This window comes from Copadichromis virginalis, linkage group LG20 (genome assembly GCF_057382275.1).
Source record: "Copadichromis virginalis isolate Kocher_CV1m ecotype Utaka linkage group LG20, C_Virginalis_male_GT1.1, whole genome shotgun sequence".
In the NCBI taxonomy this organism is placed as follows: Eukaryota; Metazoa; Chordata; class Actinopteri; order Cichliformes; family Cichlidae; genus Copadichromis; species Copadichromis virginalis.
In genome coordinates, this window is record NC_140637.1 from 35082450 (window position 1) to 35108744 (window position 26295).

General features: G+C 43.3%; 2 protein-coding genes across 6 annotated transcripts in view; one reads left to right on the forward strand and one right to left on the reverse strand.

Annotated features, from left to right (window-relative positions):
* The window catches only part of rgs19 (regulator of G protein signaling 19), a 45321-nt gene extending 37700 nt beyond the window's left edge, over nt 1-7621 (forward strand). For all 5 annotated transcript variants that reach the window (XM_085443847.1, XM_085443848.1, XM_085443849.1 and 2 more), the window contains 2 exons: nt 415-649; nt 5493-7621. In XM_085443847.1, coding sequence (XP_085299973.1) covers nt 415-649; nt 5493-5687 — 430 coding nt within the window. In that variant the 3' untranslated portion in view covers nt 5688-7621. The remainder of the gene's footprint in view (nt 1-414; nt 650-5492) is intronic.
* Nucleotides 506-20973, reverse strand: tcea2 (transcription elongation factor A (SII), 2). The gene is made up of 10 exons (XM_085443852.1): nt 20904-20973; nt 19322-19384; nt 18954-19059; nt 18707-18788; nt 18456-18607; nt 18196-18252; nt 17816-17970; nt 13050-13196; nt 12907-12978; nt 506-1220 (listed from the first exon to the last, which is right to left on the reverse strand). Exons 1-10 carry the CDS (start codon nt 20970-20972, stop codon nt 1080-1082), a joined length of 1044 nt encoding a protein of 347 aa, XP_085299978.1. The 5' UTR covers nt 20973; the 3' UTR covers nt 506-1079.
* Nucleotides 20974-26295: the final 5322 nt, after the last annotated feature.

Below are 26295 nucleotides of genomic sequence, written 5' to 3' on the forward strand. Positions count from 1 at the left end.
GTCACTGCAGTCGATCGTTCTCTGCTCGACCTCAAAAACATGAAAAACACAACTTTTTCCGCACTGCAGAAAAATGCCACCAGGGGGCAGTATGACCTCAGCTGAGCTCAGCGAGCCGTGAAACATGTTGATGGGAGTAGTTTGGGAATAAGCTGAGCCTGAGTGTGAGTTTTATTTACCTGCAAAGGAAACGTGTTCAAACACAGATGTGGTCTGACTGTGCCTACATCAGTTTATCCTGCATTAACGGCTCTAGGATCTTTACAGACTCTCAGTGTTTAGCCTCACAACTGCAATTAAGTCAGAAATATCCAAATATTCGTACGTTCAATTTTATATCAGCTAACTGCAGACCAGGAACATACACAAATGAACAGATGAAGATGAACAAAGCTTTCCCCGCTTCTTCCTCAGCACCAAACCATCGTTAGAAGAGATCCGGCTGTGGTCTCAGTCCTTCGACAAGCTGATGAGGAATCCGGCAGGTCGAAATGTTTTCCGGGAGTTCCTGCGGACAGAGTACAGCGAGGAGAACATGTTGTTTTGGCTCGCCTGCGAGGACCTCAAACAGGAGATGAACAAGAGCGCCATTGAGGAGAAAGCTCGTTCCATCTATGAAGACTACATTTCTATTCTGTCACCAAAAGAGGTATGACTGTTTTTCAGCTGGGGTTATACCAGTGCTCACTGTTTAGAGGACCAGTGTGTGAACTATACAACAGGTGCACAGAGCTGTAAGATGTAAGGTGTGTCTAAGCCAGAGCTGTGATCGCTCTGTTACAAAAACACTGGATACAGGTTCTGACACCAGGATTTACTTCCTGTTTACGCATTCTCATTGCTATCCTCGAAGAAACCAACTCCAGACTTTTTTGGAAAAAAATTCTTCATTTAATCCCAAACGCTACAGAAAGAGTGCGTATTTCTCCCACATTAGCTTCTAAAATCCAGGTGTTTACAGGTGCACCTTACAGCCGTACGTCTTGGATTTTCAGCACTGGCACTCTCAGTGTTCGGGTTTTCTTTCTTTAAGGAGGTAAAGAAAATATTTAATTGATTTCAGCAGTTGAAATGACAAGTTACAGCACGCTGGACAGCACCACCAAAGCTGAGGCCATGCTTCTGGAGACTTCTCTCCAACCTCTGGCTGTGGAGGAGCGTCTGCTCCGTGGGTTCTGAGTCAGCTGATCTGTCGGTCGAGCCACACCAGTGGATGTAAGCTGTGGGGAGCAGAAATGTGTCTTCAGTTATCATTTTTGCTTCTGACAGTTCAAAATGAGTCAAACTGTATTTCCATAGAATCTTTCCAGATAGCATCAGAGAGAAAAACAGAAAAGTTCCCAAAAGCAGGTTTAAAAGGTTTTTAGCTGCTTTGAGAAGGAACCCAATGAGATGTCAGACTCAGGGGGAGACAGCGCCACAGTTTGGCCACTGATGGAAAAGCTCCGACTCCTTTAGATCTTGTTTGCTGCACAGCCAGCAGATGGCCTCGGGGACCTGCTGGGGCTGCATGGATGTACCCTGGTGCTCATCCATCCAATTCAATTCAATTCAATTTTATTTATATAGCACCAAATCACAACATAAGTCGCCTCAAGGTGCTTCATAGATACAGAGAAAAATCCAACAATCATATGACCCCCTATGAGCAAGCACTTTGGCAACAGTGGGAAGGAAAAACTCCCTTTTAACAGGAAGAAACCTCCGGCAGAGCCAGGCTCAGGGAGGGGCGGGGCCATCTGCTGCGACCGGTTGGGGTGAGAGAAGGAAGACAGGATAAAAGACATGCTGTGGAAGAGAGACAGAGGTTAATAACAGATATGATTCAATGCAGAGAGGTCTATTAATACATAGTGAGTGAGAAAGGTGACTGGAAAGGAAAAACTCAATGCATCATGGGAATTCCCGGCAGCCTACGTCTATTGCAGCATAACTAAGGGAGGATTCAGGGTCACCTGGTCCAGCCCTAACTATATGCTTTAGCAAAAAGGAAAGTTTGAAGCCTAATCTTGAAAGTAGAGATAGTGTCTGTCTCCTGAATCCAAACTGGAAGCTGGTTCCACAGAAGAGGGGCCTGAAAACTGAAGGCTCTGCCTCCCATTCTACTTTTAAATACTCTAGGAACAACAAGTAGGCCTGCAGAGCGAGAGCGAAGTGCTCTAATAGGGTGATATGGTACTACAAGGTCATTAAGATAAGATGGGGCCTGATTATTTAAGACCTTGTATGTGAGGAGCAGGATTTTGAATTCAATTCTGGATTTAACATGAAGCCAATGAAGGGAAGCCAAAACAGGAGAAATATGCTCTCTTTCTAGTCCCTGTCAGGACTCTTGCTGCAGCATTTTGGATTAGCTGAAGGCTTTTCAGGGAGTTTTTAGGACTTCCTGATAATAATGAATTACAGTCGTCCAGCCTGGAAGTAATAAATGCATGAACTAGTTTTTCAGCGTCACTCTGAGACAGGATATTTCTAACTTTAGAGATGTTGCACAAATGGAAGAACGCAGTCTTACATATTTGTTTAATATGTGAGTTGAAGGACATGTCCTGGTCAAAAATGACTCCAAGGTTCCTCACAGCGTTACTGGAGGCCAAGGTAATGCCATCCAGAGTAAGAATCTGCTTAGATACCATATTTCTAAGCTTTTCAGGGCCGAGTACAATAACCTCAGTTTGATCTGAATTAAGAAGCAGAAAGTTAGCGGCCATCCAGGTCTTTATGTCTTTAAGACATTCCTGCAGTTTAACTCATTGGTGTGTGTTATCTGGCTTCATGGACAGATAGAGCTGGGTGTCATCTGCATAGCAATGTAAATGTATGCTATGTCTTCTAATGATACTGCCTAAGGGAAGCATGTATAATGTAAACAGAAGTAGTACCGTGGTCTATGAAGGGGACGAGGAGTGTAACGGTCCTAATGCTCCTGCGTTGGTCCCAACATAGCCTGTTAGTCTTTAATGCAACGAGCAGACGTGCACACACAGCGATTGTGTTAAAGCTGCAAACGACACAAATCTAAATAGCCAGTCCTCTTCACCAGCCTCAAACATCACTCAGCCAGGGGAAGCTGGTTATACTAGACACCTGCTCAGCCAGGTAAAGGCCCGTGATTGGCCCAAAACACAGATCCCAGAGAATCCCGGGCCCAGAGCGAGACCCGTGTAAAGTTAGCAGATTTTTCAATAACAAAATTCACTTCCTGTATCATGTAGGTGGGAATGCACCCATAAGCATTTTGGTGCAGTCCATTGTTGTACTCGCGGCTGTCAGAAACTTGCGATTCTTTTAATTGAACAAATTGGTAAGCAGTTATGGGAGTTACAGTTCCCGTACCATAATTCCTTTATGTAGCACTTAGAACACATAGCTGGCCCAAGTGCTGTACAGCAGAAGAACAAAAAGTACAATAAATAACTAACAATAGAATAACAGTGTCAGTTACCCACTGAGTCAAAGGCCAGTGTATAAAAATGAGTTTTTAAAAACCACGTCTGAAGTCGACCGCCTACTAGAGGAAGCGCTTCAGGGTCTCCTCTAAGTTTCAGCTGCTCAGCTGACCGGAGTGAACCGTATAAGGCAAATATACCATTTAAGGATTTAAAAACCAGTAAAAGGATTTAAAATAGATCCCAAATTCAAATGGAAGCCAGCGTAAGGAGGTCAGAACTGGAGTAATATGATTTTTAAAACCATTTGAAAACACCTGTCTGGTGCCAGCGACAGGTCCTGGTTTACAGGGTTAAACTCGTCCATTTGGGCCAGTAACTGGTCTCTGTGGGCTCTCCACCATCATCCATAAAAATAATAAACAGAATTGTTGACAAAGGGAATAAACGAAGACAAAGAACCAGTCTGACTTTCTGCAGGCAAAGACAAGGCTCTGACTGTAGTTATACACTCAGAGAACAGATAGCTCCATACAAAGGGACGATACTCGATACCTTTGAAGGGACAGAGGGGGCGACGTGTTTGTTTTTTTATTTCCGTGCACTCTTCTCGATCCTGACTGAGCGCCTCTGGGTGTAGATTATGTAAGTATCTGCATTGTTGATTGGTTGATAAGTGGGCTGGAATAGAGAAGGGAGCGATAGCAGAGTTCACCGGGAACAGGAGTCAATACTCAATTTCTACTTTTTGTATGTAAGATCAACAACAACATGAGCAAGAGTGGCTCTCAGATGGTTGAACCACAGACTCTGTACACTGCCTCCCTCTGGCAGCAGAGCTCTCTGCAGGCAGATGGGTAGTCTGCAGCCTATAGGCAGCAAACACTGCTCAACCATAAATCTGCTTCCCCCCAGAGTTGCCTGATCATTTGCCAGAATTTCTTTAAGACTGAACAAAAGTCTTGCTCAAGGCTTCCCCTAACTCTCACAGCAGAGGTTTGGTTCATTCAACCATGACCAGAGATGCGTTCTGCCCATTGTTACCGCTCTGCAGCCTCCAGAGTCCACAAGTAAACCAAGCTCCATAGGCCTCTTCTTAGGCCTGTCTGCTTCAGGGATCACCACCACAACACCCACCGACCACTCCACAGGCACAACTCTGGATCGTGATCCATTCAGATCCTCGCCTGCAGTTCTGTAGAAAGTCTTCTGCCTGTGACAGACTCTCACAGGTCACTCTCACTATACTTTTGGGTACGCAGCTCCTGAAGACAACATCCAACATTTTTCCCAAAAGGCTGATTCTGTTCATCTGGACGTTTTCAGTGGGAGAAACGTTTCACGATCGTCTAAGTGACTCCTTCAGTCTCAGCTGACTGCAGGTTTCAACCTTATAAAGAGCACATTTGCACAATGACTGAATCCAGCCCACTGAATGAACAATGGGCTGTGAGGTCGGTTCCTTGAGTGATGAAACGTTTCTCCCACCGAAAACGTCCAGATGAACAGAATCAGCCTTTTGGGATTTACTTACCTGGATGACTGAGCATCAAGACATCCAACATTTTTATTGGAGATTATGTATCGGGATTTCAGGAGCAGGACCACGCCTCCAAACGCTCCTTCCGGCTGTCATCTACAGAGGTTCCCCCAGTTCTGCAAGCCGATCATTCTCGTTTACGTGCCTCACCCTCCCTCTCTCTTTCTTCTCCATTCTTCAACTTCTTCACTTCTATTTAGTGCATTGGGATCTGCCAGGCCCGGGAGCCATCGCCAGTCTCCTTCGAGGCCTTCCCCAAACCGCAGCTCAATTCATGCCAAAGCATCACTTTTACCTACTAAAATGCTGTCAAACCTAAAATGAGGACGTGGGCTCAGTTAGTGAAATGTTATTTCCATGTTAAAGACATGTGGAGACGACACAGTAGCCTGAGTTGGGTTTAGCAGCAGCTGTTCAATGCAGTGTGCCTGGTTAAGAGTCTCTCGTGAGCTCCTATCAGTCACGTCTCCAGCTCCAGGTTGGCTGGCTCATTAGTCACACTGTTTCTTTATGTAGTGAAACCTGAACTGCTTTGTTGCATCAAAGTGTGTTTTTCCCTCCAGGTGAGTCTGGATGCTCGGGTTCGAGAGGTGATCAACAGGAAGATGCAGGATCCGACGCCACACACCTTTGAAGACGCCCAGCTGCAGATCTACACGCTGATGCACAGGGACTCCTACCCACGATTCCTTGCCTCCAACATCTACAAGGCGCTGGTTCATGGCGGCTCCCGTACGCCCTCCGAGTCCTACTCCTAAACATCTTCATCCAACCTGCGCTCTGCCTCCATCCAAATCTTTCAAGCAGTCATCACTCCATCCTCAGCTCTTCCCACGTACTCATCTTCATCGTCTCTCCACTTCATGTTTTCTTCCTTTTAGTCACACTCCTGCTCACTTCTTTCTTCTTTTGTAGTCACCTTCTCTTAATATGGAGATAATCATTTTGAAAACAAGAAAAAAAACCCTGGAAACAGATTTACAATGTTTATAAAAATATATATATTTTTCTCGAATTTGAAATCTTAATCAGGCCTTTGACGTCAGTTAGACCTTGTTATGTGCAGGGTTAGTGCAGTGCAGTGATTAAAAACTAGCAGTTAAATATTAAGACAAACTCCTGGCCAACAGTTTCAGCTCAAACAGATGAATTTTAATAGCAGTGAACTTATTGATTTTAGGTGATTTATGAGTTTTACGTCACTGAAATCAGACTAAGCTGATCCCTGATCCATCCCTGCCTTCCTCCTCCTCACGGTTCACCTCTGCTTTGGTTCATGTTTCCCACCTGCTCCTGAGGGCACCAGCGAATGACACTGAAGTTTTACTGGGGTGATTGTTTTTTCAGTGGGAAAAATATTCACATGTGCCATCAGCTCTTTGTGGATTTTTACCAGCCTTGCTCCTTAGCATCTCCTTTCACAGAGCCAGCTGACTCCACCTCGCACTTCAGGAATGATGCGGTTCAAAGAAAAAGATGAATGCTGCGTCGTTCCCTTTCTCTGTTTTTGAACTGGAAACATGACGCTTCCTGAGACGCTTCATCTTTGGTAGTTCGCTGGATCGATGACTTTACTCCTGACCACAGGGGGGCGCCGCTTCCTCCAACTACTGATTAACAAACGACTACGTGAATATTTTATATCACAGAACTGAACGTGGAACATTTCACCTACTTTTGTTTGCCGTGGTCTCTCCTCGTCCTGGTTTTTCCAGAAGAGGATGACCCAATGAGACTGATTACACCCGACACACACACACACAGAGCAATAAAAACACTGGAGTTTAGAAAACACACACAGAATCAGTGCTACTTTACTTACACGGACCGTTCAATAATCAATACTTTCCTTCCATTAATGGTCAGAAAGACACAGATTTTAGTTTCGGAGTAAACGAAGCTGCTGTGACCGCTGTGTCTTTAAAATGAATGGATAATCAGTAATAATGATTATTGTTCATAACTAGTCTGCAACCAAAAACTACTATCACTGAGAGATGAAATGTAAAGAGTGCAAAGCTGCAGGCGGACGTTTGTGTTGTAATAAATGAACATTGTGTCTGCCTCGTGTCGCAGAGACCATAAGAAGAAGGACCTGTTAAAAGTGACACAGAGGAGGTTTTGTTTGTGCGGGTGGAGAACGCTTCACTGTTTACGACCAAGAATAACGCGCAGGTGAAGTTGGAATTTTATCTTCTTTAAGTCAGACGTACGCTGCCATTACGTGAATGTTTATGGTCGCCACATCTGTTTTCTTACAAATTTATAACAGGCCCTGTAAGTATAGTATCACACACACACACAGACACACACCGGGGCTGCCTACCTGGGCGCTGCTGCTGCTGACCTCTGCGACCTCTCACTTTTGACCTCATCACTGTCTGTGGCTCCTGATTAGCTGCAGGAGGCCACCGGGCTCATCTGTGGTTGGTCCATTCAGGAAGGGGGGCGGGAGGAAATCCCAGGTGCAAAAAAGCAGCCCATGTTGTGAGTCGGACGCTTCCTGCACTGCTTCATGGGAACGCTGGTAGATGGAGGCGGAGGCCACAGGTTCCAAACAGGAGATGCCTCCCTCTTCAGCAGACCAGTCACACGATGCATTTCTCTTCGTATTGTTGATGTTATTTATTTTCTATTTTGTTAAAACTGTGATTTTAATTGTACAAATATAAAGAGAAAACTGAAGATCCAACGAGAGGCTGCTTGTTTTGTGACAGAAATGACCTGAGAGGTCAGACAGTGTTCACACCTGTGTTAACACCAAGGACTGAATCAATAAAATCTCCCAGGCTAAAACGCTGTTATTATGATAACTGACCAGCACCGACACACTCTTTTTTGTGTGTGTCCCGTTTGGATCTTTAGCCATCAGAATTGTTGTCTTAAGGCCAAGAAAGATGCCAAGCGAATTTATTTTACCAAGTGGATCATCATGGCCTTGCCATATTGGTCCATTTGATTGACCTTTATTATAATTATGAATTTATTTTATTTTCATTTTTTAAAGTCGGGACAGACATGACTGCGGGATAGGACAGGGAGAAAGAATGAAAGAAAGAGAGGGAGAGAAAGAAAAATAGAGGAGAGAAGAGACTGTGAGAAAGGGGGAAGAAAGAAAGAAAAACAAACAAAACACCTGGGTCACCTGTATGGAGAAAAAAAAACAAAGCAAACAACAAAGATCAACATAATAAAAACAGCACCATCACAATAAACTAGCTAACAATAGATATCAGTAGATACTAAATATTAAACGATATTGTGCAGCACGCAAGATAGACAGCGCACAATGTGCTTTGAGGCAGCAGCCAAGAAAGGTGTAGTCCGCGTCTGTGAACACCTGTGTGTACACCTGTGTGCATCAGCATGCTTGTATTCCGAAGGTTTCTCCATGTAACGATCTGCTAGGGAGTGTGGGGAGCCACAGCCCCGTCCACCAGGGTATGAAGCAGGTATGGAGGAGATCCAGGCCCCAGACATCCAGAGGCCCCAGAGTACGAGGACCCGAGGAGGACCACTAAAGGGGGGGGGAACCGTGCCACCCTCCTGGGAAGAGCTGAGTAGAGCCCCAAACGAGAGGTCACCCAGCAGCTACGGAGCAGAGGCCAGAGGGGGTTGCAGTGGCTTGCACACACAGATTTCATTAACCATGTCAGGGTGCTAGCTCGCTGGTTTCCCGTGTTCTGATGGTAGGATTTCTTTCTAACCTTCGGCCTCGATGAAGAGGAAAACCTAACGGTGTTTGCAGGGTTGGTGAAGTCGGTCCAGCTGATGTGATGATGAACTTGAGGGTCTACGCTCGCCACAGATCACCAACACGTATATCTGACTTTGTGGTAAAGTCACAGACTTCGCTTTGATCTGTGACAAATCAGGCTGTGTGACAGGAAGCTTTGATGTTTCCATGGATACAGTCTAAAGTCTCACAGCTTAAAAACAAACAGCACTGAGCGCGTTCAGACACAAAATAATTCAAATCTTTAGATGAACCAGTTTCTGCTGCTGTCAGATTATTTTAATTTATTTATCTAAAAAGGGACAGTGCAGTTTAACATAGTCCAAGTACAAAACATGAAACTGATGTAACGCACATAAGTTTATAGCTATTGCTAATTTTCAACAATTGTCCCTTGTTGGGCTTACAATCAAAATAAATACATTTTACAACAACTACAATTAATAGACAATAAATTAAAAAATAAAAATCTGTTAAAAAATAAATATTTTACTTTTAGATTTTGTCTTTTTCAGAGGTGTTGTATTTTTATTTATCCTCATCTGATAAAGCATCTGAGCAGGGGGTGCTCACAGGGATCATTTGATAAGAAACAAGACTGACGTGACGTGTCAAATACCTTTTTTATGTGAGCCTGAAGCAAAGAGCCCGGCTTAACAGAGAAGGCTGGTAATCACGATACCCGTTATCGCTGACTGGAGTTTCAGATTTTAGTCCAGGAAGTCAGGATATATAGAACTTTAGTTCACGGTTAGCTACAGAGCTAATATAAAATCATCAACACAGGAAGCAGGAGGGTAAGGGTTAAACTGTTCCCAGTAACGATCACGCTGGGTGAAGGATGGAGACAAACACCATTGTAGGACAGGAAGAAGCTTAAAATGACACAAACGTGTCCGTCCACAGCTCGAGGTCAGTCACTAATCTGCTGCTGCCTGGTTTGAATGACTGTGACAAAATCCTGATCCTCAGTGTCGTGTCCAGAACGAGGGGAATTCTTTGGAGTCCAGGACACAACTTCTCTGCTGCTGGGTTAAGGTCAGACACTTTCTAATAAACAGTTCTTAGAGCACAACAGGAGCCAAGAGTACAACTCAATAAAGTTTCCACGAACACAGAAAATAATGAACCAGCTCCCTGAAATCTATAATCTCAGACGGTTTCCACTGAGCACCAATTATGTTCTCTTGACAAAAATAGACTTGTGAAAAGATTCATTTGTACATATGTTATATCTGTTTTCTCTGTCTCTCTTCATGCTCATGTATGGGAAGAGCTCACCGGTGTTTCCACAACAAACACAACAGAATCTTTCTCAGCTCTGTTTCCCCACCACTCTTCATCCTACCCGTCAACACACTTCCAAACACCAGCAGCATTTAGAAAAACAGCACGAGGCTTCTGCTCTTTGTTTAAGTAGTCTGTCTTTTGCTGGATGCTTCGTGGTACAGTGTTAATGTCCACATTTATTCAGACGAATACTGTTTAACTTCTCAAAAGTAAGAGCATGTTGGTCTGTCCAGGCCAGGTTAGATATGCATCCGACTGCCACCATCACAGATCTGTTTAATCTGCCTATCAGCCAACCAGCCTCGTCCGTTTAGACTTGTCCTTGACATTTTGGGGCATGAAGCTCCTTTCGGTTATAGCCTGAAAAATATTTGTTGAGTCTTGGTGGAAAAACCTTTCCCGAGTCTGTGTGAACATTTGTGTTGAATTTGAGGCGTTGAACACCTTCAGGGGTGATATAACCAGGATTAGCAATCATCAGGGTTCACTGGTACTGTAACCAGTCAAGTAGAGGAAGAAGGTTTGTTGTCACTCGTTGGCTGTTTTGCACAAACTAACAATGGGAATTATAATCCATTAAATAGAGGATTAGAGTAACTCTGCAAATAGTCTGAGGGTAAATTAATCTCATTTTCACTGACCGACAGTGAAGATGAACTGTGAAGGAGTGGAGAGACAATGCTGGTACCTCAACGCTGCACGAGGTCATCGTTCATTCGTCTCGATGAGCTAAAAGTCACACTCAGCTAAACAACCATCAAGATTTTTTTTTTCCTACAGGTGGCATGTAAACCAGCCGAATTCTTCTCAGTTCGTATTAATCAACATTTTTCAGATTGGAAGCCAGTCCAACCTACAGAATGACTGAAAACACAACATCATTTATTATAATCAAACCCAAGTGCCGATGACATCGTACCACCACTGACTCAGTCTAACAAGTCTTTGGGGAAATTACAGTGAAAGAAATCATTATGTGATGAAAGTTTTCCCACAAAGAAAGAAATGGTTTCTGGTTCATTTCAAAGGAGACAAACTATTCTGCATTAACTCGAAGCTTCAACTCTCACCACAGACTTTTCATCGACCTGAGGACAGGAGACTGGTGAGGACGGTGCATAATACCTCATTCTGGATCTTCGTCTTTAGCCGGTCCTTTGTTCTCTTAGTGCTATGTTTAAGGTCTTCCTGGAAAACCCACCCACAACCAATCTTCAGCATTCAGGCTGAGGGGACGAGGTTCTGGTCCAAGATTTTAATGGTACATGGCCCTGTACTTTGAAGACACAGGGCCTGTACACTCAGAAAAACGACTTCAAGCAAGTTTCCACTTCCATGCCCAACGGTGGGGATGCTGTTCTTTGGGTCATACGGCGGGTAGAACTCAGTTCCATTTTGGTTTCATCTGACCACAGCACTTGCTCACCCGGCTTTCCTGAATCATTTAGATGTTCACTGCAAACGTCAGATGGGCCTGCTTGAACATTTCAGTCCAATTTCTGAATACTCAAACTCAATGCCTCACCAAGTTCATGGTGGTCGTCTTTTACTTCATTCCAGCCATGGGCAGGTCTACGGTGGGAACCGGAATTCTAGCTGGGTTGTAAAGGCTCAAATACTCATTTCAGCCAATAACATGACATCAGTTTTGTCTAATGTGTTTCTCTAGATTTTTGGTTGATATTCTGCGTCTCTCCATTCAAATGAAATTCTAAAAGAAAGACTGCCGATTTCTTTGTGAGTAAACTTCAAGGTTCACCAGGGGGCAGGGATGGTTTCCCTTTTTATTGATGATGGTGATTTCTGAAGCCAAAACAATAAAAACAGCGATTCGATGGTCTTCATCCAAGAGCAGATTTAATATGTTCAGCACATCATGGCAAAGAAAGACACACTATGAGCTGTGATTTGAATCTGGCTCAAGCGTCTTCAGAAAGGAAGTCTCAGTCATCAATACAAAACCAATTCAACCAATGGACAACATCAGCTGGCTTTTGTCTCTCCAAATACATTGCAGCATTTAGTTTGATATATAAAAAGAAATTACACCAAAAAAATAAAAAATAAAATAAACTTCAATAACTTCAATTTGCTTCTTGACAGAAGAATAAACGGCCGAGTTTTCTTCAACAGAACTGAAAGACAAATACAAAGAGACACCTCAATCAGACCCAATGCAGAGAAACCTGAAACAGTCAGAAACAGATCCGACTGTCACCTGGCCCTAAACAGACACTATGAATCTCAGCACCTCAGAAATCAGAGGCAGAAGCTCAGTGGAAAAAGATCAAAGTGCACACCTGCAGTGGAAAAACACACCACAGAGCTAACAAACAAATGCAGATCTGGTAACTCAAATCTTTTCGCTTTGAGCAGCTTGAGGCAGCTGCTGTTGTGATTTGGCATTTTATAAATGAAAATGAATTGAACTGAAGCTTTGCTCTTCTCATAAATCACCTGCTTCTCCATTTAGTTGCTTCACTTTGACCTGAGTCAGCAGCTAAATCAGCTAGGTCGGGGTGAGAGGGTATGGTAAGATCAGAAGGTCAGGTAAAGAAGGTTAGCATGCAGATAGAGCTGAGAGGAAGAGGGGGAAGCTGTAATTCAGCCTCTGCTGCCACCATCTGGAGGCAGAAGCTGCAAACCTGAGCTCAAACATTCAAAGCAACAGACAGTGCACAAGACAAGTGAACAAAAGCTCCACAAAAGAGGAAGACTTCAGAGAGGATTCATGGATGTACTGAAGGAAGGAGGGTGGGTGTGACTGCTGTGTAGACCTCTAAGAAGGGTGATGAGAAAGAGGGTAGGTCGATTAGCTATTTATCAAATATTTGCAGAAGAGAAACTTTTATATGGCCCTAAATATTTCCAAGACAGCGCCGTCTGTAACACTGATCAGTGTCAACGCCAGTCCACATGTCCTGTGTATTTCTCAGAGTCAGGGGCCTTACCTTCCATCGGTTGCCGCAGTCGTTACACAAAACAAAAGTGGTCATGGGCTCATCAGCGCTGCGGGTCTGCACCTGAACACGAGAATGAGGTGGTGAAAACTGGTCAGAGAACAGCGACCATCAGCCTGAAGATGTGCTCATACCTGTGTGTACGTGCAGCTCTTTCCATGACACTTGCTGCAGATAAACATGTCCGTCTCAGTTCCTCCGACCTTGGAAAGCTGATGCTGTCTGATCGACTCTTTTGTCAGAGCCTCTCTCATCTGCTTCAGCTCTGCACTCGCCATTTCCTGCGCGTGCACACACACACACACACACACACACACACACACACACACACACACACACACCTTCATTCGACCCACTGACTCCACTCCTTTTTGTAGTTATCCAGTTTACATTCATACAAACCACCGCTGCACAAATGGGGATTCTTACCGTTTCACTCTATAAGCTCAGTGGGTTCTTGACCTCATCTCACTAACGTGAAACTAAAACAAATTACTTCCCATTTAGACTTTCAGAATAAAACAATATTAGGCCTATAAATATTTTGCCAGAGACAACTTTTTTCTAATTTAGGCTCTGTAAATCACCACAATCAATTTAAAATGAAACAACTGAGATGCAGGTGAAGTGCAGACTTTCAGTTTAATTCAATGGTTTGAACAAAAAGATTGCATAAATGTGAGGAACTAAAGCATTTTAATGCAATCAAACACAAAACAGAAAAGTAATCGGACCAATTACATATAATAAAATGTTCATTTCTTATACTTGGTTGAAGACCCTCTGCCTGAAGTCTTGGACATCACCAGATGCTGCTTTTTAACGCTCTGCAGGCCTTTACTGCAGCAACTTTCACTTCCTGTTTGTGGGCCTTTCTGTCTGACTCCAACCAGTGAAACGCTCAGTTGGGCTAAGATCAGCTGACTGACTTGGCCCTTGAAGAATTTTCCAATAAACTCCTGGCTGTGTGTTTCGGGTCATCTGTATTATGAAACACACTGACTCTGACTGCACGTAGACAGTCTGTCTCTGAACACCTCAGGAGTTCGTTCTGCTGCTTCGGTCACATCATCATAAACACTCATGTCTAGGGATGGGTATTGATAAGATTTTCACGATTCCGATTCCATTTTCGATTCTGTTTAACGATTCGATTCTTTATCGATTCTTTTTAAAAAGGAGGACACTAAGGTCGACTAGCTTAGAACTTTGTTTTATATCTTCTCTTTGAACAAGATAGAAATTTAGGAGTAACATGGCCTTACAAACCCAACAGTGAGATCTTAAGAGATCCAGCCTGCGGCTCTTCAATGGGGTGTCACAGGGTCCCCAGGAAAGAAATTGTAAATGTAAAATAATAAAATAAATATTCTTCTGTAGCAATAACAAAGTATAACATAAATTATTCTGTAGCAATTACACAAGAATATCCAGTAATGTCCCTGCCTACAATTACACACATTCACTTACTGAAAATCATCTGCTGTGGCAAACGGGTGCAAGCCTTTGACCACAAACTGAGTCACTGCTCGGTGACATTCGTCTATCCTGCCTGAAAGGAGACGCTGCCGGCAGACTGCAGCGAGAACTGCCAGCATCTGAGCCAGACTCTGTCTCTCATCATGGTCACTAAATGCACAGTAATGGCAGGTTTGTAATAAGGCAGATCGCGCTAACATAATATGCACTGTTAGTTGATTATTTACCTGCCGCATTAACGGGAGAGGATGTGCAAACGTTACCGCTGCTGCTGGGTTGAGATTCACGAGTCCAGAATTAAAAACACGACATTCATTTAAGGTCATCGCGTGTTTGTGAGCAAATGCTTTTGCATATTCGTAGTGTTTCCTCCCTTAAATGAAATATTTACTTTGCAAGTATTGCAAGTTGCCCTGTCGTCATCCGTTCTCGTAAAGTATAACCAAACTTTTGAGCGTTTGAGCCGCCGTGTTTCCTGCCAGGTAAATGACGCTCCACAACGTGGTGACGTCATTCGGGGCGACTGGAATCGATAAGGGAATCGTTTGCAAAAATGGCAAACTATTCCAAGGAATTGAAACAGTGGGAACCGGTTCTCAACAAGAACCGGGTTTCGATACCCATCCCTACTCGTATCCCAGTGCCACTGGCAGCCATGCACGTCCAAACCATCACACTACCTCCACCGTGTGTTACAGATGATGCTGTATGCTTTGGATCACGAGCTGTTCCACGCCTTCTCCATACTTTTCTCTTGATCTTGGCCTCATCTGTCCAAAGAATGTTTTCCCAGAGCTGTGCCGGCGTTTTTAGACGTTTGTAGCCGATCGAGCCTTTCTATTCTCGGGGCTTATGAATGGTTGCACCCTGCAGTGAACCCTCTGTGCTTTCTGTCATACAGTCTGCTCTTTATGCTGCACTTGGGTATCGACACGCCTTCCTCCTGGAGAGTGTTGTTCCCTTGGCTGACGTTGTGAAGAGGTTTCTCTGCACCGTGATTCTGCGAGCATCCACCACCGTTGTCTTCCATGGACGTCCAGGTCTTTTTGCCTTGCTGAGTTCACCAGTGCTCGCTTTCTTTCTCAGGATGATTTTGTCACTCCTAATATTGCAGCAATTTCTCAGACGGTTTGTCTTTGTTTGTTTCAGAGCTGCATTGACTGCATGATGTCTGTTCACAGCAAAATCTTCCAAATGCAAGAACCAAACATCAAGTCAAATCTTTATTCTTCACTGATGATGACATGACGAAGGAATTGCCCACACCAGGGGTCAGTAACCTTTAACACCCAAAGAGCCATTTGGACCCAGTTTCCACGCAAAAGAAAACACTGGGAGCCGCAAATACTTTTTGACATCTAAAATGAAAATAACACTGCATATATTGGGTTTTTTTTTTTACCTTTATGCTTCAACTAAGGTGTGTTGCTTATGAATCCATGAAGTGGTATGGAGAAAATTACATTATGTAATTAACACATTTTGAACTCTTAAAGAAATATAACAAAAGGAAACACCCAGCTGAACTAAAGTGATCCAGCAAACAAAAACTGTGAGCCGCCACCCTCATATCGCCTTTGGGCTTTTGGAGCCTTGACCTGACTTTGGAAAAAAGCACTATGCTGCTAAAAAAAAAAGAAAAATAGATATTTGCAAAATTCTGCCTACATATGTATTTTACCAGGTTAATGGGTGTGGCAGGGCGTGGTCTGCAGTGCCGCTGCAGAGGAGGCGGACGCACCTGAGAGTCACCCGCAATCACGCCTCGCCGCCTTAACCTCTGTGCTATCTGGCTCAAGCGATGGGAGTTCGCCTTGTAATCGGAAGGTTGCCGGTTCGAGCCCCGGCTTGGACAGTCTCGGTCGTTGTGTCCTTGGGCGAGACACTTCAGCCGTTGCCTACTGGTGGTGGTCAGAGGGCCCGGTGGCGCCAGTGTCCGGCAGCCTCGCCTCTGTCAGTGCGCCCCAGGGTGGCTGTGGCTACAATGTAACTGCCATCACCAGTGTGTGAATGTGTGGATGACTGGATGTGTAAAGCGCTTTGGGGTCCTTATCAAATCAAATCACTTTTTATTGTCACATCACATGTGCAGGCACACTGGCACAGCACATGCGAGTGAAATTCTTGTGTGCGAGCCCCACAAGCAACAGAGATGTGCAAACACAACAACACAAACGAGCAAAATACAAGAATGGCCAACCTGAAACTAATAAATATATGTACAATATATAATAGTGTATGCATTTCTGGATGTGTATACTAAATATTTTCCTACGTGTGTGTGTGTGTGTGTGTGTGTGTGTGTGTGTGTGTGTGTGTGTGTGTACACATTTTTACAAATTAAATAGTAAAAAAATAAAATAATAATAATAATAATAATAAAATATATAAAATATACAGAGTTGAATATGTGCAAAACAAGTGGCATTTATATACAGTGTGGAGTGCATAATGTTAGGGACTAGTAAAGCGCTATATAAATACAGGCCATCTACCATCTATCTGTGCTGCTGTGTTGGTATGTGTTGGGCTGTGAGCTTTAACACCGACTGTATGCGCACAGCAACCGTGTGTGAAAAGTGGTCAATAAAGAGATGCTGAAAAGCGTGTTCATGCAAACATTGTCGGATCTGCCGTGATATGTTTACTATGGGACTTCTGCTCCTGAACCTCTGCACACAGCGTCTGCAAATCGTGGCTTCCATCTTTACGCAGGACTGTAAGCTGTCATCTGTGAGGCATGAGCGGTGTTTGTTTTTAACATAGTTCACGGTGGAGAACAGCTGCTGACATAATGTGGATCCGAAGATCCATAACTGGCCTACCTGGGGTTGAAAGTCTCGATGCACGACGTTTCTGCGGGTACACCGGCTTCCGCGAGTGTGACGCTTATTTTGAGCGATGAAAAATAATAAAATATAATTTTATTTTTATATTTCAAAATCACAATAATCTTCCAATTTAGAACTACAAGTTAAAAAAAAGAACTAAATACAAGTAAAACACACTTCAGCTAAATACTTCTAATTTATTTTACCCAAACCACGCGGAGTCGCAGTACAAGGACTAAAGAGCCGCAGGTTGCCGACCCCTGGCCCACACCATCCATCGGCCTTTCAGACGATTGTCTGATTACTTTTGGTCCCTTTAAATAGAGGGTGGCACATGTTAAAGAGCTGAAACTCTTAAATCCTTCATCCAGTTTCAATGTGGATACCCTCGAATGAAAGCTGAGAGTCTGCACATTATGTCCTTTATACAACTAAAAAACAGGTTAAAAAAAAAAACAAAAAAAACCTTGTGTCAGTGTCCAAATATATATGGATGTAACTGTAGAAGTAATAAAGGGTTATACAGTTACACTGCACTGTATCGTGAAACTCCGCCCCTGACCCCTATTTAAAGAGGAAGACGCACTGACCTCAGCAGTCATACAGGCGATGCGATGTGGCGAGATGTTTCCACACAGTACGTTGCGGCGCAGTTCTGGGTTCTTCTGGTCTTTCAGGTTGGAGATTCGACTTCGTAGACGGGTTTTATATTTCATGTCTGTCGACTTAAACTCCTGGAAGATCTGTGCACATGGCGAGCCGTCAAGGATCAAGAGTGTGTGCGAAATGTGTTGGAACTGGAAAAACGTGCAGAACATTTATTGTAGTGCTGCTGGTGTTCATTAATACTGAAGCTTTTATGTAATCATGAATGAAATCTGCTCCAGTAAAGTGAGATCCTTCCTGTGAGGATGCTCCCGCCGACACTGTTCAGTGGTCAGGTTTCAGCAATAGCAACACGAAAGGATATGTTCTTCGATTTGAGCCGCCAGGTGCTCGCAGTCCACTCTGATGGCCTTGTGGTCATCTAAAACACAAACATTGGTTAGCTTCATGCTTGTAAACAGCACCACAAACACCTGACTATCAACTCTGACAGATTCCAGGTCTTTGTGTAAACAGGAGATTACTGAAACACAGATTCCTCATTTAGACAGTGATACGATCAGATTAATCTGATCAAGGCAGGGTTCAGAGTCTGAAAAGATCCAGACTTCATTATCTTCTCACCGTCCGTCTGTAGCGCCGCTACCAGCAGCTCTCGACTCTTGCTTCTCACGCAGCCCATGGTTACGGGGGCAGGGGGGAAGGAGGTGACCTGAGAGAGGGTGGTGGTAGTTGGGGAAGTGGGGGTGGACGGGGGCCCCTCAGAAGATTTACTGCTGAGGAGGAGGAGAGAGGAAGAGTTCTTATTTGACTGAAACTTTCTCCTGATCGCAAACATGTAAACAAGCTGACGCCGCCGCCAGTGTGCAACAGACCCTTTTTCACTGCTGCCATAATCCTTGGAGGTGGATGAAGACCTCACCGGAGAGCCGTCCTTTTTCTTCTCCTCTGAACCCTCTGTCAGATAAAAACTATCAAATGACTGCAGCCATAATTCTACTTCCTGTTTGTACACTCGGGATTACGGTTTCTAACACTTGATGATGCAACTTAAATCATGCGAACTGACAACAGTCACCTGGAGACACATTATATGTCACGTTTCGGTTTTTCTTTACCCACCCAGCAGTTTCTTCCAGGACTTGATGAGAGTTTTGGCTAAAGTCTGAACTTCTTCGTCTGAACTTTGTTTCCTCACAGCGTTCACCGACATACCCACTCTGGTAGACTACACACACACACACACACACACACACACACACACACACACACGTTTCTGCAGCGCTTTAAATGAAAACATTCACAGCAATGATAAATGGATTTGGTCTAGTGTATTCATAAACCTCGTGGACTTTAATCTCACCGGTGTGTTACTGCACACTGAAAGTCATAAACACCGAGTCCTGTGTTACCTTCAGTTCAGTTAAATCAGACACGCAAGTGAATTTCAGGCTTTTTCGTATCACCATATTGTTTGTGGAGTTGCTCACCTGCAGTGTCTCCAGAGACATGTTGATGTTCTTCAGTTCTCTCAGCAGGTCCAGAGCATTGTCCTGTAAACAGAACCACCATTTTATTGTACCTAGTCGTTTACTAAATAAACGTGTTGTGAAAAACTGTAAGAAGGTTTCTGTCTGAATGTTAAAAAACTATTAAAGTTTTTCAGTAAAGCTTCACATTTGAATCTCGAGTCCTCACTAAGACCAAAAAAAGTGGACCACACCAGTCCAGCTCCGAGGTCTTTACACTGGCTGCCTGTCCGTCAGAGGATAGACTTTAAAGTCCTGATGCTGGCCTATAAAGCTCTGAATGGTTTAGGACCAAAATACATCAGTGACCTCCTGACCCAGTATGAACCTTCCAGATCCCTCAGGTCATCTGGATCTGGTCTTTTATCAGTTCCCAGAGTCAGAACCAGACACGGAGAAGCTGCATTCAGCTTTTATGCTCCTTATATCTGGAACAAACTCCCAGAAAGCCTCAGATCAGCTGAAACACTCAGTTTATTTAAATCCAGGTTGAAGACTCACCTGTTCTCAGCTGCATTTGAATAAAGCACCAAATCCACACTTTTAAGCTTAAATTTCAAAACTTACATTTAACTACTGATTTTATCTACTGTTCTGATTTTATCTGTTCTGATTTTATATACTGTTTTGTTTGTTTGTTTATTAGTTTGTTTGCATGTTTTAATCAATTTTAAATCATGCTTTTTATTGTTTGTGTTTCTAATGTCTCTGTAAAGCGCTTTGAATCACCTTGTTGTTGAATTGTGCTATACAAATAAACTCGCCTTGCCTTTGTGCAATACTATTTTTCTTTGGTCAGCACACCTTTACATTCAGGTGGAATAAAAACACAGCTAATATTTCTTTTATCTTTTACCTCTTTGATAACAAACAAAGTTTCACCAAGAACTCAAGGAGCTGCATGACAAGACGACAGACAAACAGAAGAAAGTTCAGTACAGTCAAAGAGCGCAAGTTAAGCAAAAGAGAGTAACAGCAGAAAGCAGGACAAGACTGCTCAAAGAAGTCCTGCCATTAATTAATGCTTCGATCTTAAATATGATCAACCTATCTCTAATAATCAGCTATGTACCACCAGCCTTCAAGCTGGCTGTAGTTAAACCTTTACTCAAAAAGCATCTCTAGACCCAGCAGTCTTAGCTAATTATAGGCCAATCTCCAACCTTCCTTTCATATCAAACATCCTTGAAAGAGTAGTTGTCAAACAGCTAACAGATCATCTGCAGAGGAATGGTTTATTTGAAGAGTTTCAGTCAGGTTTCAGAGCTCATCACAGCACAGAAACAGTATCAAGCCTACAGCCTCTCCGTCAGTCCAGCCTCAGAGGTCTGTCTGCATCATGCTGCACACGTTGGTCACATTTGGAGTTCAGGAAACTACAGTTTGAATATTTTGTGCCATGTAATGACATCACTAATCACCTGACTGCAGGTGATGAGCTCTGAGCTGATTCCAGGTGTGTCCGTTTGAAATCTGAACTGTGTCATGATTTCAAAGTGTTACCTTCCTCGCTCACCATCACCTGTCGGCCGCTTTCACTCACCGTGCTCTTCTTCTGCACCATTTTATCCAACTTTCTGGCGATGCGCTCCACTTCCTGATCCTTCACCATGTCTGCGTCACTGCCCTGCAGAGGAAAGCTCCATGGATGGAGCGCAAACTCTTCTCCGTCCTCTTCTCTCCTCTCACGGCCGGTCGTTGTGTGCGAGGCATTGTGGGAGATGGAGTCTTCTTGTCTCTCCAGGTTAACGTTCTTCTTCTTTTTCTTACTTTGGTTGGCAAAAAACAAAACGGCGCATTACCGCCTCCAACTGGTGTGGAGTGTGAACTGGACCGTCGCTCAAAAAAGCCCCAAACAAACAAATTCTCCCGAGCGATTTACCCTCTTTTACAAACTGGAATAAGGCCTGATAACTTTCACTTCATGGGTCCTTTTGCAGTAAATCAATAAGATCCAGTTTCATTTACATATCACTGAGGTTTCCTTCATTTCTTGCCTTACCATACTCGTTATCTCTGTCTGACAGAGGCTAATACCCAGGTTCACTACCCCATGCTTTGTGGCTTCCTTTGCAGCTCTGTCTGCCATTTCATCTGCTCTGACTCCACAGTGAGCTGGAATCCATAAACACATGTGTGTATATTCTGTGAAGTGTTGCTGAACCTCTGTTAGGACATCTGCTCTGCTTTCTGAGCGGCTACTCTGTAAACTGACCAATGACGAGCCAGAGTCGTAACAAATTACTGCTTTAAACGGCCTCATGTCTTCTACCCAGTGAACAGCTAACCGTATTGCGAGCATTTCTGTATACTGACAGTCCGTCACTGATCCTTTCCCTATTTTGACTTTAAACTCCGGAACAACCAATGCTACACCGGTTTGACCGGCTGTGTTCTTTGATGCATTTGTATGTATTTGTACATAATTATAATACTTGTCGATATAAGCCTGTCCTGTATGTGCGTTTAAATTAACTACCCTGTCCCTGTTCTTCTTTTCCAATAATGGATACTTCCTGTGGCATCAGGTAGTATCCATGGAGGTATTGCTGATAACGGCACTCTTTGACTGATGTTGAACTGATGCTCTCCTAGTCACAGTCCATCCGAAGCTCTTTGTTTCCTGCAAGGTTTTAGTACCTCTTCTGTTGGGTGATCCTGTCCATGGCCGTCCAGATTTGCCATTAAGTGTTAACTGCTCTCTTCTCATTCCTAGTGGCATCTCACCCATCTCCATCTGTAAAGCTGCTGTTGGGCTTGTTTTAAACACACCTGTGCAGAGTCTCAGTGCCTGATACTGAATATGGTCTAACTTTGAAAGGTTTGTGTCTGCCACTGAATTATATGCTACACATAATCTAACACTGATTTGACTAACCCAGGGTATATGGCCCTCAAAGACTTCCTATCTGCTCCCCAGCCCATCCCAAGTAAACCGCTCATTATATTTATTATCCATTATTCCCTGAATGTGTTCAGCCCGTGTTACCCTTTCATCCAACCACAATCCAAGAAACTTAAATTTACTCTCTCTTTCTAACTCCTGACCGTATAACTTAAGCTTGACTTCCTCTCCAACTCTTTTTCTCGTAAAATCATTGCCTTGGTCTTATAAACCGAAAATTTAAAACCCTGTTTATACGACCACTCTTCAACTTTTCCAGTTGCCCCCTGTAGTTTCTTTACAATAAACATTTTTATTGTAAAGAATAAAAATGTTTTCCCTCTCTTCCCCATCGCTCCATCAAAGTGAAACCCCCATCCCACCCTGTATGTCATTAAACACATGATTTATCATTAAAGGAAATAACAAAGGCCTCACTCTGCTCCCTTGATGTGTACTGTTTTCTACGGGAAACCTCTCCGAGTGAATCTTCCCAATTCTCACTTGTATTTGTCTTCCCCTTAATAAATCCTTTATCATCTGAACATCCACTGATACCCGGTTTCCTGACTTTGAGGCCTTTGAGGCCTTCTCTCCACATCGTGTCGAAGGCTTTTTCCATGTCAGCAAACACCTCAACTACACTCTCTTTGTTTATTTGTGCTTTCCTGACTTCATGTTCCAAACACAATATGGATCCTCTTCTGAAAGCACTTTGATGTTTACAGGGAGTGCAGAATTATTAGGCAAGTTGTATTTTTGAGGAATAATGTTATTATTGAACAACAACCATGTTCTCAATGAACCCCAAAAACTCATTAATATCAAAGCTGAATGTTTTTGGAAGTAGTTTTTAGTTTGTTTTTAGTTTTAGCTATTTTAGGGGGATATCTGTGTGTGCAGGTGATTATTACTGTGCATAATTATTAGGCAACTTAACAAAAAACAAATATATACCATTTTCAATTATTTATTTTTACCAGTGAAACCAATATAACATCTCCACATTCACAAATATACATTTCTGACATTCAAAAACAAAACAAAAACAAATCAGCGACCAATATAGCCTCCCTCTCTCTCTCTCTGTTCCTCTCTCTCTCTCTGTTCCTCCCCCTCTCTCTCTCTGTTCCTCCCTTCCTCTCTCTCTGTTCCTCTCTCTCTCTCTTTCTCTCTATTCCTCTCTCTCTCTCTCTGTTCATCTCTCTGTTCCTCCCCCCCTCTCTCTCTGTTCCTCTCTCTCTCTCTTTCTCTCTATTCCTCTCTCTCTCTCTCTGTTCATCTCTCTGTTCCTCCCCCCCTCTCTCTCTGTTCCTCTCTCTCTCTCTCTGTTCCTCCCTCTATCTCTCTGTTCCTCCCTCTCTCTCTCTCTGTTCCTCCCTCTCTCTCTCTGTTCCTCCCTCTCTCTCTCTCTGTTCCTCCCTCTCTCTCTCTGTTCCTCCCTCTCTCTCTCTCTGTTCCTCTCTCTCTCTCTCTGTTCCTTCCTCTCTCTCTGACAATATGACAATCCTCAAATATACATTTGAAACCAGATATTTACAAACTCTTCAGATAAAAACACTTTTTTAATTGTAACATCAAATCAGACTAAATGTTTATTTTTTTAGATAAATATAAAAACATATTTGTTAACTTTACAGGAAGTGCAGAATTATTAGGCAAGCTGTATTTCTGAGGAATAATTTTATTATTGAACAACAACCATGTTCTCAATGAACCCAAAAACTCATTAATATCAAAACTGAATGTTTTTGGAAGTAGTTTGTAGTTTGTTTTTAGTTTTAGCTATTTTAGGGGGATACAGTATCTGTGTGTGCAGGTGACTATTACTGTGCATAATTATTAGGCAACTTAACAAAAAACAAATATATACCCATTTCAATTATTTATTTTTACCAGTGAAACCAATATAACATCTCCACATTCACAAATATACATTTCTGACATTCAAAAACAAAACAAAAACAAATCAGCGACCAATATAGCCACCTTTCTTTGCAAGGACACTCAAAAGCCTGCCATCCATGGATTCTGTCAGTGTTTTGATCTGTTCACCATCAACATTGCGTGCAGCAGCAACCACAGCCTCCCAGACACTGTTCAGAGAGGTGTACTGTTTTCCCTCCTTGTAAATCTCACATTTGATGATGGACCACAGGTTCTCAATGGGGTTCAGATCAGGTGAACAAGGAGGCCATGTCATTAGTTTTTCTTCTTTTATACCCTTTCTTGCCAGCCACGCTGTGGAGTACTTGGACGCGTGTGATGGAGCATTGTCCTGCATGAAAATCATGTTTTTCTTGAAGGATGCAGACTTCTTCCTGTACCACTGCTTGAAGAAGGTGTCTTCCAGAAACTGGCAGTAGGACTGGGAGTTGAGCTTGACTCCATCCTCAACCCGAAAAGGCCCCACAAGCTCATCTTTGATGATACCAGCCCAAACCAGTACTCCACCTCCACCTTGCTGGCGTCTGAGTGGGACTGGAGCTCTCTGCCCTTTACCAATCCAGCCACGGGCCCATCCATCTGGCCCATCAAGACTCACTCTCATTTCATCAGTCCATAAAACCTTAGAAAAACCAGTCTTGAGATGTTTCTTGGCCCAGTCTTGACGTTTCAGCTTGTGTGTCTTGTTCAGTGGTGGTCGTCTTTCAGCCTTTCTTACCTTGGCCATGTCTCTGAGTATTGCACACCTTGTGCTTTTGGGCACTCCAGTGATGTTGCAGCTCTGAAATATGGCCAAACTGGTGGCAAGTGGCATCTTGGCAGCTGCACGCTTGACTTTTCTCAGTTCATGGGCAGTTATTTTGCGCCTTGGTTTTTCCACACGCTTCTTGCGACCCTGTTGACTATTTTGAATGAAACGCTTGATTGTTCGATGATCACGCTTCAGAAGCTTTGCAATTTTGAGACTGCTGCATCCCTCTGCAAGATATCTCACTATTTTTGACTTTTCTGAGCCTGTCAAGTCCTTCTTTTGACCCATTTTGCCAAAGGAAAGGACGTTGCCTAATAATTATGCACACCTGATATAGGGTGTTGATGTCATTAGACCACACCCCTTCTCATTACAGAGATGCACATCACCTAATATGCTTAATTGGTAGTAGGCTTTCCAGCCTATACAGCTTGGAGTAAGACGACATGCATGAAGAGGATGATGTGGACAAAATACTCATTTGCCTAATAATTCTGCACTCCCTGTAGATATGTATCCCTTATTTTCTATATGGTACGTGAATCTTTCACGTATCATTCGCTCCATTATTATACAGATATTAGATGGTAAGGCTATTTGTATCATCCTTTCCTGGTTTACATATGGGCACAACCCCCAACTAAATCTTTCACAGACGGCGTTGATGAACGTGCAGACTTGATGATGTCATTGAAACACTTTCTACGCTTTTTATTTGTTTCTGCAGGTAAATTCTGTTTTTTTCTCCAGAGCTCACACATGACCTGAAACTCTCGCTGAGCACATTATTAGGAAAACCTGTAGAAACCCACACTCTAAGAATTGAAATACTGCTGTTGTTTACAGGATACATGTTTTTTACGGTGACTTTACGCTACATAATTAGTTTTTTTACTCTCAAAATAAGATAAGCAGGCTTAGTATTAAAGTAATACCGTGAGATGTTAAGGCTACAAAATCTTTGCTATTCAAATTACTGTCTCAGTTCAGAAGGACTGGCCCTTGAACTGCACAGTCTCGCACATGCGCAGTACTAGGGCGATCGTGGCTCTGGGGGTTGGGAATCGCATCTGTAACCGGAAGGTCGCCGGTTCGATCCCTGGCCTCTCTGTCCTGGTCGTTGTGTCCTTGGGCAAGACACTTTACCCTACTTGCCTACTGGTGTTGGCCAGAGGGGCCGATGGCGCCATATGGCAGCCTCGCTTCTGTCAGTCTGCCCCAGGGCAGCTGTGGCTACAACTGTAGCTGCCTCCACCAGTGTATGAATGTGAGAGTGAATGAATAGTGGTATTGTAAAGCACTTTGGGTGCCTTGAAAAGCGCTATATAAATCCAATCCATTATTATTATTACT

What these genes read in the sequence shown, in the direction of transcription:
- tcea2 (XM_085443852.1), bottom strand. Translation starts at nt 20,972, where the DNA reads ATGGTGAAGGATCAGGAAGTGGAGCGCATCGCCAGAAAGTTGGATAAA. An exon ending in TGTCTCTGGAGACACTGCAG is followed by an intron (nt 19,060 to 19,321) that starts GTGAGCAACTCC and finishes GTGTGTGTGTAG; the next exon opens with TCTACCAGAGTGGGTATGTC. An exon ending in GGCGGCTCAAATCGAAGAAC is followed by an intron (nt 17,971 to 18,195) that starts ATATCCTTTCGT and finishes CGCCATGTGCAC; the next exon opens with AGATCTTCCAGGAGTTTAAG.